Source organism: Apostichopus japonicus, chromosome 13, assembly GCF_037975245.1.
Source record: "Apostichopus japonicus isolate 1M-3 chromosome 13, ASM3797524v1, whole genome shotgun sequence".
In the NCBI taxonomy this organism is placed as follows: domain Eukaryota; kingdom Metazoa; phylum Echinodermata; class Holothuroidea; order Aspidochirotida; family Stichopodidae; genus Apostichopus; species Apostichopus japonicus.
The window spans coordinates 6,020,171-6,040,312 of record NC_092573.1 but is presented as its reverse complement, the minus strand read 5'-3'; the positions used below and the strand labels follow the sequence as shown (position 1 = coordinate 6,040,312).

Genomic DNA, 20,142 nt, shown 5'->3' with positions numbered 1-20,142 from the left:
GTACTGAGTTATTTATGAAAAGCTAAATGTCAAACAGGATACCCCCATTCATGTTGATTGATGAGCCTTTCATGTTTAAAAGGTCGTATCTCAAAACCTTAAACTAGTAGAGTAATGAATCCTGCACTCATTTAACAAGTTTTTATTGGTTTATCTCTTATCAAGTTAAAACTACCGCCTACACAGCCTGCTAACTTATGCAAGTCTTTAGTGTACAGTAGCATATAAATATGTTCGGTTTGTGTTCTTTTCGGTGAATATCTTAACAATCGATGAATAAAAATATAGCGCCCTCAACTAACCCTGTATTTTTTTGCACACGGTCACCATACATCCATGCATATGTCATATTAAAAAATAACCTATAATAAATTATTCGTCTACGGTTTGTAAATGCGTTATTGAAACTTAAATCATTCGTATCGAAACATCAGGAGCGAACGCATTACAATAACCTAGCAAGAAGTGTACACACGATTTTTTCTTTCAAACAAAACAAAACAACAATAAAACTAAAATCATGAATCTTCACTTTTGTGTATCCGTCGTCTTTATTCTGTTCGGCACTTTTGGTGAGTAAAGAATTCCTTCTTTTTTTCTCGTATCTTTGATATGGATTTTAATAGATATTATCTATGAACGTTATACCAATCTCCATGTTAAAAATCAACATTCAGCAACGTTACAGAATATAAGGCATCAGGTTTATTTCGTTGTGTGAACTAGAAACGAGATTTTTAGTGTTAAAGCCCGTCACTGATAATGCTGTCATTTTTAAAAATATTGATGTGAATATAGAACCATGCTTGAAAATAGTTGATGTTATTATGAAACGATGATTTGAAAGTTTCTGTGTACTTAAAGACAAATGGTAGAATAGTATATAAACCATGCGACTATGCGGCTACACTGGAAATGTTACTAACGTTGATTCTGTTTCGGATGGGTGATAACATGATACACGTTTTAAGAATACGTGTCATTAACGCTTGTGTGCGTGTGTTTGTTTGGCTGATTGTGAAGGGGAAGGGGTGGGGTTGGGCACTGCATAAACTCAATCTTTCATGTAATGATCATATTTATAACCAAACATGAAGAGTAAGAATAAAAAGGCAATGAAATGTTATTAGATTAATAAATCAAGTTCTTTCTGACGATCTATTTTCATGATTTTGACGAATAAGGTTTCGAGTTTCCATATTTTTTTCAAATCTCAATTTCTTAATAAGTCTATAACCTTACCCTTTTTACAGTTCATTGACGAAATGAATTAGTCAATAAACCTTCTAAATTTTCTACGTCAAAAATCAATTTTTTAAATTCTGTTTATTTAGTATCAAACTTGTCAAGGACTAGCCAATCTACTGTGGTCCCCCACCTCCCCCCCCCTCCTCCCCCATAAAAAAAAGGCATTCAAACAGATCAATATTTTAATATCAGATATTTACAGCTGCCCTTCACGGATCAAATTAAAAACAAAATATTATGTTTCTGCTTTAATTAAAATGACATTACAGCTGTTATGAATGTTACACATTGAACCGCTACATATTTTAGCATAGGTCTGTATGGAGATTGTAGTACACACGAAGGTCTATGTGGAATTTGCAATAGACACGTCGGCACTAAAATGCTCTAAGCTGATGTTTCCCGCATGACATATTCTGACGAGGTCCCCGTCGTTCGGTTGGCATAGTTACATATTTGACATTGAAAAATGTTAGGAAATTCGTTTCCGTTAAGGCCGGTTGCAAAAGGTCGTTTTTATATACGGTACATTGCATAAAAGAAATGAGATCAAAGTAAAAGAAAAGTCAAAAACGATGATATATCCATTGCAGTGGCATGCCCAAAGGGTAGGGGCAGATGGCCTTTCCAAAGTTCCCGTCTTCTCCTCGAGATCGATCAGGCTCTGGACGTCATAAGGCGCTGTTCCAATGGTTGATCCTCCCCCTCCTCTTAACTCCTTTAATCTCACTCAAACATTCTAAAGTATTTATTAGTACAATGTATATTCTGAATGTATTTCATTATGCATCATTTGACGACTTAAACTTTTCATGTTGTTTATTGGTGGCCTTTCCATAAATCTTCAAGTCCCTTCCATACTCGATCGGGGTATTTCAAATTTGTCTCCCCCTTTATATATTGAACTTTGAGAGCCTTATTTATAAATGTTTTGTTTTCTGCTGTCACAGCTACCAGTGAAGGAAACTGCCCAGATGGAGGTAAGGAACACTCAAAATCTGCTTTTATCTTTGTTAATTTTTTTCTTCAAAGTTTGGATTTCACCATTTCGAGAGGCTGCTATGTTAAGCTAACTGCACAATCAATTATCTGCCGGTAAAATGCAAAAAATGTGTATTTTGAAGGTGGGATTAGGAGGGGAGGGGCCCGGTGGTGGTCAGGGGACACTTTACCCTCCCACTGTCCCCAAGACCTGGAGTTGGCTTTGTTATCCAATTCGGTCGGTTAGTTGGTTGGTTATGCCACAGCGATACTGACAACTCTGCGATAAAAAGCTACAAAAACGATCGACCCATTGTGACGATTCTTATTTAAAATCATTTGTTACTTTTTCTGTCGCTTAATAAATGTGGCCACAATTTTATGCAGATAGCATAATTACATTTTTAATACACAACTATAGTACTGGTAAATAACCTATAAATATCGCACCATATCACATTTTATAGGGTTCTGATTAAATCCAAACAATTCTCACCCCCTCTTCTTAACATCTACACCAGGTGCCCCTCCCCCACTTTTACACATCATATCCCACCCTGCCTAATTGACGTAGACACGGGCTGGATAGCAGCAAGTGTGGGGGGTGGGGTGGTGGTTAGGGAAGAGTGGAGAGTCTTTCTCCACTTTTTTAACTAGGAAGATAATTTTCGGAGATTCTTCGGTTAGATGCATCGAATTTACCAAAATCACCTGCTCGATTTTAATGTACTTGTAAGTGAAAGAATGAAAGAAGAAAAAAGGAATTTTGAGATAAAAATGTTTAACATTCCGAGTTGTTTTTCTAAATTTCGAGGTAATAAGAATCGAGAGTTTCAGATCAAACGTTTTAATCAAAATTCAAATAGCAAATTCCAAAATTTTTGAGATGGAGAATTTTGAAATCTTGGGATCAAACAAAAGAAAATTTTTGGATAGAAGAAACAAAGTTTCATATCAAATGCGGAAATTTCATCAAAGTTAATCGAAATGTCGACCAAACATGTCAATTTACACTATATTTCCACGGTTCTGAGACATCGTATACCACTCACACCGTACAATCTAACATTTGTAGCTCAAAGAAAGACAGAAAATTACAATAAATTTGGAACCAATGCTGCGGATGACCCTTTTCTCGATCTCTTACCCGATCCCCTATACGGGAGTCTTTTCCAGCAACCTTAAGGCCACTCCCTCTTCGCTATGAAGTATTATATATAATATATATATAGGCTATGATGCGTATATGATTCGAACTGCGTTAACATTATCCAGTCTCTATACAATGTAATGATAACAATACGTGTTTTCTGATGAATTTCGGAAAACAAACTTCCGAAGCAGATTCAATGTTTCTTATTCTTAATGCACTCTGACTAGGTGGGTTTAATGGAGAAAAGCTGTCGCAATCGAAAGAAAGGAATTTATTTTCTGTTGCCCTTATGGCGCGAACGTTCTACCGTAAAATCACTGCGACCGCCCATATCAGCATGTTCATTACACAAATGTAACCTATATATACTCGTAACGTCCATTTTTGACCCATTTTCACGGAGGAAACGTTTGATAACACCTGTTTATTCCTTGCAATGGAAGGAAATGACACAATTACTCAATCTACATCGGTAAAGACCGAAAGAAAGATACTATTCAAAAGAATTGACCTAACATAGACTAACCACGAAAGTTAAAATAAGCCTAGCCTATAACGGTCGTAAACAAAACAGAGAGATTTGATTGGCGCATGATCTGTTGGGCGGGGCTTGCAAATTTTGATTGAAATTGCAGAATCTACGGACTCGTTTAATAATCTGGCGAATTTTATTCAGCTCAAAATATTTAACGACAAATAACTTGTAATAAAAATAAGGATTATTTATATAAAAATTGCATAGAACGGTGTTATTTTCACTGAGCATTCAGTGCAGTAAGCTGGAATGGTCTAAGGAAATATTTGGAAAACACACATTGAGACTTTAACGAGAGGAAATATTTTGAGAGACCATTATAGCGCCCACTAAATTTGCTATATAAGTATGCTAAACTGAAGACAATTCGTCACGGGAATTATTTTATCCGTCGTGTGATGAAGCAGTATAACAACAAATAGCATCGTTTGGTTTTGTGTGTATTTGAGTTCGTCTTTGTTTGTGTTTCTTTGTTTGTTTTATTTAATTATTTATTTATTTTTGAAGTAGAGAAAACCTTGCTTTCCAATTGTTGTTACAGTGACACAAGTCTGACAAGCCCGGTTTTTGATCATGTATTTGTTGTCCTATTATTAAATAGTCGTGTTTCCTATTGCGTCCATATAGTTCCTTGATTTATTGCTAACGAAATTTACATGTAATGGTGTGTCGGCAAGAGAATATGTTCAAATACATTCATCATTTCAAAAATTTTGCCAATTTCTGTTTCCCCCTTTTGAAAAGAATGTTCAATGACCGATGTACACTCGAGTTACATGCTCGTTCCAGAGTTAGATTGTTACGCCGATCAAGAAAAAGCTACTGCTACTTGTAGGGGTGTATCAGCCGAAGTCGTGCCCATACAATGTCTAGCAGGTACATGGTCAGTAAACCTGAGCAGATCATGTGGTAAGTATAAGCTTTGTAACATCATTGTCACTCTACTGTTGTAATCATTACACACCTTTAAACTAGTAGCCTGGATGATTTAGAATATTACCATGTTGCACGATTAAAGTACTGAACCGACAATCACGTGCCGTTTAGTCATACAAACGTAGCAAAGATGACGTGCATGTGATCAATTGTTCCTGGTTTAATAAGGAATGTCTAAATTTTGTTACTGAATGGTATAATGTCATACAAATATATATGAATATATATATGAATATATATAAATATATATAAATATATATATGCTATATATATATATATATATATATATATATTTATACATTAACTTTGGAATAATATTCCTATCTTTATAGGCTGCTTAACAAGTAGCTTCGATGCTGACGTCACGATAAATCCCAGTGGTGACGTGATTGACTTTGACGTAATGGTGAACTTCACTTGCAGTAATGGATTCAATCAAAGCGGTCCAACCAGTGCAACATGCACAACCCAAGGTGTATGGGATCCTGTAGATTTGCCGAAATGTATCGGTGAGATATTTTGCAATTGATTTGAATAATAATATACATTTAGTAACTGTCTAGGAGCATCTCACCTAAGGTACAACCTTGCTTCGAGGAACGCAAACGGTCAATAGTGCTTAAAAGAACTACCACTAATGGTTAGTCTCGAGCAGCTTGTCTTATAACCTGGGGTACAACGCACCCCACCCACTTCCCGTTGGCATGCTACACAGGGACTCGACGTGGTAGAGAGCTGTATGCAAAAGTAATAAAGTTATGCTCAAAGCGTATAATGGTAAAGAGGCTGCAACAGGAACGTAATTATATAAAGTGGAGGTTTAAGAAACACTTGTCAAGATTATATATTGTTTACATGCGTTGTGTTATACATGTTACAGTCAGTAATAACATTCAGTGTGGGAAAAAATGATTTCTTTTTTATTGTTGAATTAGCAAAATGTGAAACCTTTGAAATTGACAATGGAGTGGGTCCGACTGCTGTTGCCTACGAAAGTAATACAACAACGGTGTCATGTAATGAAGGTTTCACTTTTGGAGGTGACGGTTACACCACTACCGAAGTTATAACATGTCTGGATATTGGTCTATGGTACAACGAACCAACATGCAGTGCAGGTAAGTGATAGTTAAAGGCAAAGCATAACCAATCATTCAACATATCCCGTATATATATAAATATGAGGGTTGAGCGAATCCTCTGAAGATATAAGGAGAAAAGTTCTTGTTACGGTATTCCGGTCTCCTTTCCAACCCACCCCCCTATCCCATCCCCCTAAATGCTTGTGACCATGATTACAAAGACAAATTGTCATCGAAATGATCATCATATGATAGATAAATGACAGTTTTAAATGTGCAAAGAGCTTTATAAACTTGAATATTAATTACGATAAGCTTACAACATATATAGCAACTTCTCTCTTTTCTTTCTTTGTTAGGTAATATCCTTTTTGGTGCATTGTATCTGGTCACAGTCTCTCTCGCGATGGGCCTCGTGACGAGTAACATGTAACGGGTCTAGCTGTAGCCCGCATGTCTTGCGAAACTTGCAGAAAATTATGGTTGCTCCATATAATTTTATATTTGTCTGTTTCTAGTATTACACAGTTTTCATGTAGTCTGCCGGTATCTAAATTTTAATTTTAATTTTATGTATACTTCAAGTGAATAGATAACTTAATTATCTGCATTTTCAAGGTAGCTTAGAGACTGAAGTTTGATTAGGTCCATATGAAGAGCAGCCTAACAAAACTTGCTCGGAGGACTACGTGAATTTGAATCTAAACTGAGTCGCAATTTCATTTTTATCTATCAAAGTGGTGATTTGACGCAATGAACTTGATTTAATTTCAGAACATACCATATTATCATATTCGTATAAATGAGGTGCTGGACAAAGGTACATTTCATTAAAAAAAATGGCACTTCTAAATGATGAACTTAGGGGCACGTTCTCCTTACCCCCCCCCCCCAATTCTCCCGTATGAGCGGGACAGACTTGATGCACTCTTCGTTTCAGGTAACAAAATGACATTTTACATGGGACAAACTGGCAGATACTGAAGTGAGTTGGTTTGACACCAATGGAACTATATATCATTTTTGTCATTTCGTGGGATAGTATAATGTCCAGCGCATAGATACATATATATAGGCCTATACTTTGGTGAATATTATGCGGGTCAGATTACTCTTCCAATATTTCTTAGGTTAATAGTGTACATTAAACTTTTTCGGTTATAATGAGAAGGAAAATTGAGAGAAAATTTACAGCTTGAAAGGCATTGAAGACAATAAGGTGCAGTGAATGAGGTTTTCAAAGTCGATGTAAATGTCATTACTTATGTACCGACTGGTAAATAGTACACTGGTTACCATGTAAACATTGAATGTATTTTCCTACCTTTTGTTGTAGTGGCAATTTTATTATTAGGTATAAAGTATACACGTTAATCCAATATAATGTATTTTTGGTGATCAAATATTGATCACAGATTTCAAAAGTTAACATTAAAAGTAGCCACAAATAGATATTTTCCAGCTATCAAATTAAAAAAAAAAAAAGCTTAAGAAAATTTAAAGTATACTTCTGTATATTTTGCTCATTTTCTTATTCAAATTGTACTTTTTCAGCTTCTTAAAATAAAACCTCCCAGTTGATTTGAAAGTTTCTTTTTTTTTTGGTATTTCTTCTGCTTTAAATGTGTTGAAAACTGATTACGCAATTGTACAAACTAACAGTGGATGTACAAACTTACAGTGGACTATACAATGAAGCAGATGCACGTAAAAGTTCATATGGTTCAGCTATTGTCACTCAATAAACAACTCTATGTCCATTCTATTGGCATATCCAGCATTTTATTTCTTGTGCATGTGTATGTGTTACACTTCAGAGACACCTTTACCAAAATTCGAAGAAATATTTGGTTTCGAATACCTGCGCACTGAGATCCTCAACAGACAAGAACAAAAGTATGCATGCCAGTGGCCTAGTCAAGGGGGGGGGGGGTGGGGCGGAGTAGGGGGCGTGCTAGGCCCACAAATCTTTACCAACCAATCCCCCTCCCACAAAGAAATTAAATTGTACTGGGAAAATCTATACTTATGTCTGTCTGTCTGTCAGTCAGATAGACAGACAGATAGACAGACCGACAGACCGACCGACAGACAGACAGACAGACAGATAGATAGATAGCTAGATAGATAGACAGATAGATAGATAGACAGACAGATAGATAGATAGATAGATAGATAGATAGATAGATAGATAGATAGATAGACAGACAGAAAGACAGACAGACAGACAGACAGATAGATAGACAGACAGACAGATAGACTTATATAGATAGTTCTGTTCGGTGCAAATCTTAATTATCGATGTCTAAACATATTGCGCCCTCAACTAACCCTGTTTTTTGATAGACAGACAGACAAACAAACATATATAGATAGTTCTGTTCGGTGCAAATCTTAACTATTGATGTCTAAACTTATTGCGCCCTCAACTAACCCTGTTTTTTGATAGACAGACAGACAAACAAACATATATAGATAGTTCTGTTCGGTGCAAATCTTAACTATTGATGTCTAAACTGATTGCGCCCTCAACTAACCCTGTTTTTTGATAGACAGACAGACAAACAAACATATATAGATAGTTCTGTTCGGTGCAAATCTTAACTATTGATGTCTAAACTTATTGCGCCCTCAACTAACCCTGTTTTTTGCACACGGCCACCATATATCCATATGTCATATTCAAAAATAACCTATTATAAATTATTCGTCTACGGTTTGTAAATGCGTTATTGAAACTTAAATCATTCGTATCGAAACATCAGGAGCGAACGCATTGCAATAACTTAGCAAGAAGTGTACACACGTTTTTGTCTTTCAAACAAAACAAAACAAGTCAACAATAAAATTAAAATCATGAATCTTCAGTTTTGTGTATCCGTCGTCTTTATTCTGTTCGGCACTTTTGGTGAGTAAAGAATTCCTTCTTTTTTTTCTCGTATCTTTGATATGGATTTTAATAGATATTATCTATGAAAGTTATACCAATCTCCAATGTTAAAAAATCAACCTTCAGCAACGTTATAGAATATATGGCAACAGGTTTGTTTCGTTGTGTAAACTAGAAACGAGATATTTAGTGTTAAAGCCGGTCACTGATAAGACTGTCATTTTTAAAAATGTTGATGTGAATATAGAACCATGCTTGAAAATAGTTGATGTTATTATGAAACGATGATTTGAAAGTTTCTGTGCACTTAAAGAGAAATGGTAGAATAGTATATACACCATGCGACTATGCGGTTACACTGGAAATGTTACTAACGTTGATTCTGTTTCAGATGGGTGATAAGATGATACACGTTTTAAGAATACGTGTCATTAACGCTTGTGTGCGTGTGTTTGTTTGGTTGATTGTGAGGGGGACGGGGTGGGGGTGGGCACTGCATAAACTCAATCTTTCATGTAATGATAATATTTATAGCCAAACATGAACATTAAGAATAAAAAGGCAATGAAATGTTATTAGATTAATAAATCAAGTTCTTTCTGACGATCTATTTTCATGATTTTGACGAATAAGGTTTCGAGTTTCCACATATTTTTCAAATCTCAATTTCTTAATAAGTCTATAACCCTACCTTTTTTTCAGTTCATTGACGAAATGAATTAGTCATTAAACCTTCTAAATTTTCTACATAAAAAATCACATTTTTTAGTTCTGTTTATTTAGTATCAAACTTGTCAAGGACTAGCCAATCTACTGTGGTCCCCCACCCCCCCCCCCCCATAAAAAAAGAAGGCATTCAAACAGATCAATATTTTAATATCAGATATTTACAGCTGCCCTTCACGGATCAAATTAAAAACAAAATATTATGTTTCTGCTTAAAATGACATTACAGCTGTTATGAATGTTACACATTGAACCGCTACATTTTTAGCATAGGTCTATATGGAGATTGCAGTAGACACGAAGGTCTATGTGGAATTTGCAATAGACACGTCGGCACTAAAATGTTCTAAGCTGATGTTTCCCGCATGACATATTCTGACGAGTTCCCCGTCGTTCGGTTAGCATAGTTACATATTTGACATTGAAAAATGTTAGGAAATTCGTTTCCGTTAAGGTCGGTTGTAAACGGTCATTCTTATATACGGTAGATTGCATAAAAGTAATGAGATCAAAGTAAAAGAAAATTAAAAAAACGATGATATATCCAGTGGCATTGCAGTGACATGCTTAAAAGGTATAGTGCAGATGGCCTTTCCCTCCCGCCCTCTCCTCGACATCGATCAGGCCCTGGACGCCATGAGGCGCTGTTCCAATGGTTGATCCTCCCTCCTCCTCTTAACTCCTTTAATCTCACTCAAACATTCTAAAGTATTTATTAGTACAATGTATATTCTGAATGTGTCTCAGTATGCATCATTTGACGTCTAAACTTTTCATGTTGTTTTTTTTTTCTTTTTTTTGGGGGGGGGGGGTGGATCACTAAAGATCACATAACACCCTTCCTGTTGACCCTGGCTTTTCCATAAATCTTCAAGTTCCTTCCATACTCGGTCGGGGTATTTGAAATTTGTCTCCCCCTTTATGTATTGAACTTTGAGAGCCTTATTAATAAATGCTTTGTTTTCTGCTGTCACAGCTACCAGTGAAGGAGACTGTCCAGATGGAGGTAAGGAACACTCAAAATCTGCTTTTATCTTTGTTAATTTTTTTCTTCAAAGTTTGGATTTCACCATTTCGAGAGGCTGCTATGTTAAGCTAACTGCACTATCAATTATCTGCCGGTATAACTGCAACAAAATGTGTATTCTGAAAGTGGGATTACGAGGGGGGAGGGGGGGGGGGTGGTCAAGGCACTTTACCCTCCCAATGTCCCCAAGACCTGGAGTTGGCTTTGTTATCCAATTCGGTCGGTTAGTTGGTTGGTTATGCCACAGCGATACTGACAACTCTGCGATAAAAAGCTACAAAAAATGATCGACCCATTGTGACGATTCTTATTTAAAATCATTTGTTACTTTTTTTCTGTCGCTTAATAAATCTGGCAACACTTTTATGCAGATAGCATAATTACATTTTTAATACACAACTATAGTACTGGTAAATAACCTATAAATATCGCACCATATCACATCTTATACTGGCTTGATTAAATCCAAACAATTCTCACCCCCTCTTCTTAACATCTACACCAGGTGCCCCTCCCCCCCCCCACTTTCACACATCATCCCATCCCTGCCTATTGACGTAGACACGGGCTGGATAGCAGCGAGGGTAGGGGGGGGGTGGTGGTTAGGGAAGAGTGGAGAGTCTTTCTCCACTTTTGTAACTAGGAAGATAATTTTCGGAGATTCTTCGGTTAGAAGCATCGAATTTACCAAAATCACCTGCTCGATTTTAATGTACTTGTAAGTGAAAGAATGAAAGAAGAAAAAAGGAATTTTGAGATAAAAATGTTTAACATTCCGAGATGTTATTCTTAATTTCGAGATAATAAGAATCGAGAGTTTCAGATCAAACGTTTTAATCAAAATTCAAATAGCAAATTCCAAAATTTTTGAGATGGAGAATTTTGAAATCTTGGGATCAAACAAAAGAAAATTTTTGGATAGAAGAAACAAAGTTTCATATCAAATGCGGAAATTTCATCAAAGTTAATCGAAATGTCGACCAAACATGTCAATTTACACTATATTTCCACGGTTCTGAGACATCGTATACCACTCACACCGTACAATCTAACATTTGTAGCTCAAAGAAAGACAGAAAATTACAATAAATTTGGAACCAATGCTGCGGATGACCCTTTTCTCGATCTCTTACCCGATCCCCTATACGGGAGTCTTTTCCAGCAACCTTAAGGCCACTCCCTCTTCGCTATGAAGTATTATATATATATATAGGCTATGATGCGTATATGATTCGAACTGCGTTAACATTATCCAGTCTCTATACAATGTAATGATAACAATACGTGTTTTCTGATGAATTTCGGAAAACAAACTTCCGAAGCAGATTCAATGTTTCTTATTCTTAATGCACTCTGACTAGGTGGGTTTAATGGAGAAAAGCTGTCGCAATCGAAAGAAAGGAATTTATTTTCTGTTGCCCTTATGGCGCGAACGTTTTACGGTAAGATCACTGCGACCGCCCATATCAGCATGTTCATTACACAAATGTAACCTATATTATATATACTCGTATCGTCCAGTTTTGACCCAATTTCACGGAGGAAACGTTTGAAAACACCTGTTTATTCCTTGCAATGGAAGGAAATGACACAATTTCTCAATCTACATCGGTAAAGACCGAAAGAAAGATACTATTCAAAAGAATTGACCTAACATAGACTAACCACGAAAGTTAAAATTAGCCTAGCCTATAACGGTCGTAAACAAAACAGAGAGATTTGATTGGCGCATGATCTGTTGGGCGGGGCTTGCAAATTTTGATTGAAATTGCAGATTCTACGGACTCGTTAAATAATCTGGCGAATTTAATTCAGCTCAAAATATTAAGGGACTAATAACTCAATAAAATTAAGGATTATTTATATAAAAATTGCAAAGAACGGTGTTATTTTCACTGAGCAATCAGTGCAGTTAGCTGGAATGGTCTAAGGAAAAATTTGGCAAACACACATTGAGACTTTAACGAGAGGAAATATTTGGAGAGACCATTATAGCGCCCACTAAATTTGCTATATAAGTATGCTAAACTGAAGACAATTCGTCCCGGAATAATTTTATCCCTCGTGTGATGAAGCAGTATAACAACATATAGCATCGTTTGGTTTTGTGTGTATTTGAGTTCGTCTTTGTTTGTCGTGGTTGTGTTTCTCTTTTTGTTTTATTTAATTATTTATTTATTTTTTTTAAGTAGAGAAAACCTTGCTTTCCAATTGTTGTTACAGTGACACAAGTCTGACAAGCCAGGTTTTTGATCATGTATTTGTTGTTTTATTATTAAATACCCTTACTCAAAATCCATATATGGCCCATATATGGCAATTTGTATCTGGCCCATATCTGTGCCATATATGGAATTTATATCTGGCCATATCAAGAATTGGGCAGATATAACTTGATATAAGATAAAGGCCATATCTGCCTCAGATAAAACTTTATATGGGTCACTTTTTATCTGGACCAGATATGGTCCATATATGGCAAATCCATATCTGGCCCATATATGGCAAATCCATATCTGGCCCATATATGGCAAATCCATATCTGGCCCATATATAGCAGATCCATATATGGCTTATATATGGCAAATCCATATCTGGCCCATATATTGCAATTTGTATCTGGCCCATATCTGTGCCATATATGGAATTTATATCTGGCCATATCAAGAATTGGGCAGATATAACTTGATATAAGATAAAGGCCATATCTGCCTCAGATAAAACTTTATATGGGTCACTTTTTATCTGGACCAGATATGGTCCATATATGGCAAATCCATATCTGGCCCATATATGGCAAATCCATATCTGGCTCATATATGGCAAATCCATATCTGGCTCATATATGCCACATCCATATATATTGCCCTTGGCAAATCCATTACTGTCCCATATTATGATAAATCCAGATTGAACTAGTTAAAAAAAGTGGCTTCATCCGTGCCAGAACTTCATCTGGCGATTGTAAAGAAATATAATTTGAAACCAAATAAGGGCAATATATGGCTCATATAAAGCAACTCTTTATTTACTGCTTAATTATCTGGCCATTAATTACATTTCCTGTTTGATCCATCAGCAGGTATTTTTCTTTTTCTTGTTTCACCTTACCCACAGTATGTCCAAGCCTTTACAAATAATAAACTAATATTAAAAAAGGGTCTTCTGTTCAGACGATTATTGAGGCAATATGACCGTCAGAACAAAAATACATGGTTAAGAGAATAAAATATCCTGGCATGATAAAGTGGTCCACGAATAAATTGGCACTCGAAAGCTTGCTTCATGACAAAATGCCCATCACTCTGCCGTCTCTATGCTGTCTTCAGTCTCTGCAAGGTCTGCGAGTCCTTTTCATCGACACAACTTTCAAAACAATGACGAAGAGTAGACATAAAGTTGGGATTACTTTATTCCCAGCACATTCCAAACCCAATTGTGTACATAACTTTTTTTTGTGACACATAGTTTTATTTATGACTCACAATGCTTCCAACTAGAGAGAGATTTCAAAATCATTTCAAATTGTGTCTGAAAAAACCCATCTCCAGACAATTAGACCAAAAAAAGCAGGGCTTACTTGGAGGTAAAGATCAACTTATCTTGGACTTAAGAATCTGCAGTTTTGGCCTCAAACATATCGCTCAAAAAGCTCCTTGCTGTTACCTAATCCGACTGCTATGGTCATAAACTGACTGCTGTTCAATAAAATACTTGAAGGCTGAGTTCTTTATTCTTCTGTGGTCCTGTAGAGGTTGATATTAAATTGCAGTGTGCTCTTTCCGTATTTGATATATTTGCTTTAGTAAATAAGTTCCAGGAGGGCGATATATGTTCCATTCAGTATTGAAGATCAGTCCCAAATATGTTGTTTCCATCCGTTCCAAAAATATTCTTCCTTACTTCTGACTGTTCAGTTCACTATAGAATCCTTTGCCAATGTCCTAACTCAATAGGTTATTTTTTACGAATCTCCATCACCCAGTCACCCTTCCAATTCTTTCTATTAAATTTCCTTCTGTTCTCTACCCCTTCCATGTGTAAACTGTTTTCCTATCTCACTCGATCCCAGAGTATCAATACACATATGTCCTTTGTTCCAAAGAAGGTTTTCACACCATGGAGGTCTGTTTTTACCTCCATGTTCACGCTTAATTACCCTCTGAGTCATCCTTTTTCCATCATCCTGTGGTTGCCTAGCAACCCAGATAGATCAAGTAACCAATTTATACCCCCTCTGACTAGTAGTGTGCACTGTAGGTGCTTTACCATTAAAATATGTGCAGTACTAAACATAGGGCATGGTATATCTCTGTATAAATACACTATGTAAGAGCACACAGTCTTAAATGTATATTCAGTTATATCTCGCTATATATGGCTAGATAAAACTTTATCTGCATATCTGGATAGACTCTATGTCCAGTTATATCTGGCTTTATATCTTTATTAGGCCAGATAAAATTTTATATGCCTATCTGGATTGTCTAGATATATCTGGCTTTATATGGCCATATCAAACTTTATATGCATATCTGGCTTACAATTATATCAAGTTATATCTGGCTTTATATGGCCATATCAAACTTGATATGGATATCTAGCTAACAATTATATCAAGATATATCTGGCTTTATATGGCCAGATAAACTTAATATGTGTATCTGGATTGACTCTATATCCAGTTATATCTGGCTTTATATGGCCATATCAAACTTGATATGGATATCTGGAATACAATTATATCAAGATATATCTGGCTTCATATGGCCATATCAAACTTGATATGGATATCTGGAATACAATTATACCAAGATATATTTGGCTTTATATGGCCATATCAAACTTGATATGGATATCTGGATTACAATTTTACCAATATATATCTGGCTTTATATGGCCATATCAAACTTGATATGGATATCTGGATTACAATTTTACCAATATATATCTGGCTTTTATATGGCCATATCAAACTTGATATGGATATCTGGAATACAATTATACCAAGATATATCTGGCTTTATATGGCCATATCAAACTTTATATGCGTATCTGGATTGACTCTATATCCAGTTATATCTGGCTTTATATGGCCATATCAAAATGTATATGGATATCTGGATTACAATTATATCCAGTTATATCTGGCTTTATATGGCCATATCAAACTTTATATGCGTATCTGGATTGACTCTATATCCAGTTATATCTGGCTTTATATGGCCATATCAAACTTGATATGGATATCTGGATTACAATTATACCAATATCTGGCTTTATATGGCTACTGTATATCAAACTTTATATGCGCATCTGGATTGACTCTATATCCAGCTATATCTGGCTTTATATGGCCATATCAAACTTGATATGGATATCTGGATTACAATTATACCAATATATATCTGGCTTTATATGGCCATATCAAACTTGATATGGATATCTGGATTACAATTATACCAATATATATCTGGCTTTATATGGCCATATCAAACTTGATATGGATATCTGGAATACAATTATACCAAGATATATCTGGCTTTATATGGCCATATCAAACTTTATATGCGTATCTGGATTGACTCTATATCCAGTTATATCTGGCTTTATATGGCCATATCAAACTTGATATGGATATCTGGATTACAATTATATCAAGATATATCTGGCTTTATATGGCCATATCAAACTTTATCTATCCAGATATAGCCAGATATAAAACCAGATATGGAATTTGAGTAAGGGTAGTTGTGTTTCTTATTGCGTCCATATAGTCCCTTGATTTATTGTTAACGAAAATTTACATGCAATGGTGTGTCGGCAAGAGAATATGGTCAAATACATTATCATTTCAAACATTTTGCCAACTTCTGTATCCCCCTTTTGAAAAGGATGTTCAAAGACCGCTGTACACTCGAGTTACACGCTCGATCCAATCGTTGACGCTTGTTACGCCGACCAAGCTAATGCTAATGCTACTTGTAGGGGTGTATCAGCCGAAGTCGTGCCCATACAATGTCTAGAAGGTACATGGTCAGTAAACCTGAGCACATCATGTGGTAAGTATAAGCTTTATAACATCATTGTCACTCTACTGTTGTAATCATTACACACATTTAAACATAGCCTGGATATTTTAGAATACTACAATGTTGCACGATTATAGTACTGAGCCGACAATCACGTGCCGTTTAGTCATACAAACGTAGCCAAGATGATGTGATCAACTTTTCCCTGTTTAATAAGGAGGTTTATTTTTTGTTAACGAATTGTATAATGTCAATACGAATGAATAGAATCTTAACGGATATATATATATATATATATATATATATACATACATATATATATATATGATATATATATATATGTATATATATATATATATATATATAATATTTATAGTATATTTTATATATATCTTATTTATAACAAAGATTCAATTCACTTCCTGCTGCAATAGTGCGCATTACATAGATGTATAGAAAATATAATATTGTATACCTATACTGTAATTTACAGCATGTTGTAACTCGAGTTGTCTGATGATCGCCGATATAAATATATATATATATATATATATATATATATATATATATATATATATATATATATATATGTGTGTGTGCTTTATATAGCCTGTGTATAGCCTATATATATATATATATTTATATATATATATATATATATATATATATATATATATATATATATATATATATATATATATATAATTATACATTCACTTTGTAATAATATTCCTTTCTTGATAGGCAATTGCTCAACAAGTGACTTCGGTGATGACGTCACGATAAATCCCAGTGGTGACGTGATTGACTTTGACGTAGTGGTGCAATTTACTTGCAGTGGTGAAAACAAACAAAGCCGTCCAACCAATGCAACATGCAAAGCCCCAGGTGTATGGGATCCTGTAGATTTGCCGAAGTGTATCGGTGAGATATTTTGCAAATGATTTGAATAATAATATACATTTAGTAACTGTCTAGGAGCATCTCACTAAAGGTACAACCTTGCATCGAGGAACGCAAACGGTTAATAGTGCTAAATAGGACCACCACTAATGGTTAGTCTCGAGCAGTCTGTCTTATAACCTGGGGTACAACGCACCCCACCCCTTCCCCTGGGCACTGGCTAGAAAGGGACTCCACGTGGTAGAGAGCTGTATGCATAAGTAATAAAGTTATGCTCAAAGCGTATAATGGTAAAAAGGCTGCAACAGGAACGTAATTATATAAAGTGAAGGTTTAAGGAACACTTGTCAAGATTATATATTGTTTACACGCGTTGTGTTATACATGTTACAGTCAGTAATAACATTCAGTGTGGGAAAAAAATGATTTCTTTTTTATTGTTAAATTAGTAATATGTGGAACCTTTGACATTGAAAATGGGAAAGGTCCGACTGCTTTTGTCTACGCAAATGATACAACAACGGTGGAATGTGATGAAGGTTTCACTATTGGAGATGGCGGTGACATCACTACCGAAGTTATAACATGTCAGGATACTGGTTTATGGAACAACGAACCAAAATGCAGTGCAGGTGAGTGATAGTCAAAGGCAAAACATAACCAATCATTCAACATATCCCGTATATAGATCAATATGAGGGATGAACGAATCCTCTGAAGATATAAGGAGAAAAATTCTTGTTACGGTATTCCGGTCTCCTTTCCACCCCCTCCCCCTATCCCATCCCCTAATGCTTGTGACCATGATTACAAAGACCAATTGTCATCGAAATGATAATCATATGATAGATAAATAACACTTTGAAATGTGCAAAGAGCTTTATAAACTTGAATATTAATTACGATAAGCTTACAACATATAGCAACTTCTCTCTTTTCTTTCTTTGTTAGGTAATATCCTTTTTGGTGCATTGTATCTGGTCACAGTCTCTCTCGCGATGGGCCTCGTGACGAGTAACATGTAACGGGTCCAGCTGTAGCCCGCATACCTTGCGAAACTTGCAGAAATTTATGGTTGCTCCATATAATTTTATATTTGTATGTTTCTAGTATTACACAGTTTTCATGTAGTCTGCCGGTATCTAATTTTTAATATTTTTTTTATGTATACTTCAAGTGAATAGATAATTATTATCTGCATTTTCAAGGTAGCTTAGAGACTGAAGTTTGATTAGGTCCATATGAAGAGCAGCCTAACAAAACTTGCTCGGAGGACTACGTGAATTTGAATCTAAACTGAGTCGCAATTTCATTTTTATCTATCAAAGTGGTGATTTGACGCAATGAACTTGATTTAATTCAGAACATACCTTATTATCATATTTGTATAACTGAGGTGGTGGACATTCTAATATCTAAAGCTTTAACCGTAGAAAGCTATTGTTACGTCCAATATAAATTTGCTTCAAGAGGTTCTGGGGCTGTATTATCTATAAACTAAATACTTTTTCTCAGAATCAACGAGAAACTAATCGATGCAACAAAGTGTATCATCTTGTGCGTTAATTGACAGTTTATCAACCGTAAGTTTGAGTAAATATTTTGTTTTCTGTGACTTGTGACAGTCTTAAAACAAAACCTGAAAACAAGAAGTGTCTATACTCTCATTCCATATAGCAGCTATATAGGGCTAACGTCCCATTCAAAACTTTAACTTCTCTCAAGCTAACGTCACATGTAAACATGTTGTAAAAGTACCGCATAGTGACTGATAAATATCATTTGCGGGATTAAATAAAAGTATACACGTTAATCCAATATAATGTATTTTTGGTGATCATATATTGATCACAGATTTCAAAAGTTAACATTAAAAGTAGCCACAAATAAAAACTTTCCAGCTAACAAATTTAAAAAAAAAGGCTTAAGAAAATTTAAAGTATACTTCTGTATATTTTGCTCATTATCTTATTCAAATTGTACTTTTTCAGCTTCTTAAAATAAAACCTCCCGGTTGATTTGAAAGTTTCTTTTTTGTGTATTTCTTCTGCTTTAAGTGTGCCGAAAACTGATTACGCAATTGTACAAACTTAGATTGGATGTACAAACTTACAGTGGACTATACAATGAAGCAATATGGTTCAGATTTTGTCACTCAATAAACAACTCTATGTCCATTCTATTGGCATATCCAGCATTAAATTTCTTGTGCATGTGTATGTGTTACACTCCAGGGAGACCTATAACGAAATTTGAAGAAATATTTGACTTCGTATACCTGTGCACGGAGACCCTCAACGGACAAAGAACAAAAGAATTAATGCCAGTGGCCTAGTCAAAGGAGAGGGGGGGGGGTAAGGGGGAGGGGCTAGGCCCACAAATCTCTACCAACCCACCAACCTGTCCCACAAAGAAATTAATTTGTACAGGGAAATGTATACATTTACATGTATATATATACATACACATCTATCTATATATCTATCTGTCTGTCTATCTGTCTGTCTGTCTATCTATCGATCTATCTATCTATATGTATAAATGTATGTATATATATATATATATATATATTTATATATATATATATATATAGATGGATGGATGGATGGATAGACAGACAGACAGACAA

At 35.3% G+C, this 20,142-nt stretch overlaps 1 protein-coding gene across 3 annotated transcripts; it reads left to right on the top strand.

Annotated features, from left to right (window-relative positions):
- Positions 1–125: 125 nt before the first annotated feature.
- Positions 126–19,538, top strand: LOC139978378 (E-selectin-like). 3 transcript variants are annotated; one of them, XM_071988563.1, is made up of 6 exons: positions 126–572; positions 2,199–2,228; positions 4,662–4,826; positions 5,186–5,362; positions 5,789–5,971; positions 6,295–7,523. In XM_071988563.1, the coding sequence occupies exons 1-6, from the start codon at positions 521–523 to the stop codon at positions 6,366–6,368; spliced, it is 681 nt and encodes a 226-aa protein (XP_071844664.1). In that variant the 5' UTR covers positions 126–520; the 3' UTR covers positions 6,369–7,523. The 3 variants fall into 3 exon arrangements, with proteins under 3 accessions (XP_071844664.1, XP_071844662.1, XP_071844661.1); XM_071988561.1 differs by lacking the exons at positions 2,199–2,228; positions 4,662–4,826; positions 5,186–5,362; positions 5,789–5,971; positions 6,295–7,523 and adding exons at positions 10,528–10,557; positions 16,473–16,640; positions 17,355–17,534; positions 17,963–18,145; positions 18,465–19,538 and having other exon boundaries at positions 389–572; XM_071988560.1 differs by lacking the exons at positions 126–572; positions 2,199–2,228; positions 4,662–4,826; ... (1 more) ...; positions 5,789–5,971; positions 6,295–7,523 and adding exons at positions 8,677–8,843; positions 10,528–10,557; positions 16,473–16,640; ... (1 more) ...; positions 17,963–18,145; positions 18,465–19,538.
- The last annotated feature ends 604 nt before the right edge of the window (positions 19,539–20,142 follow it).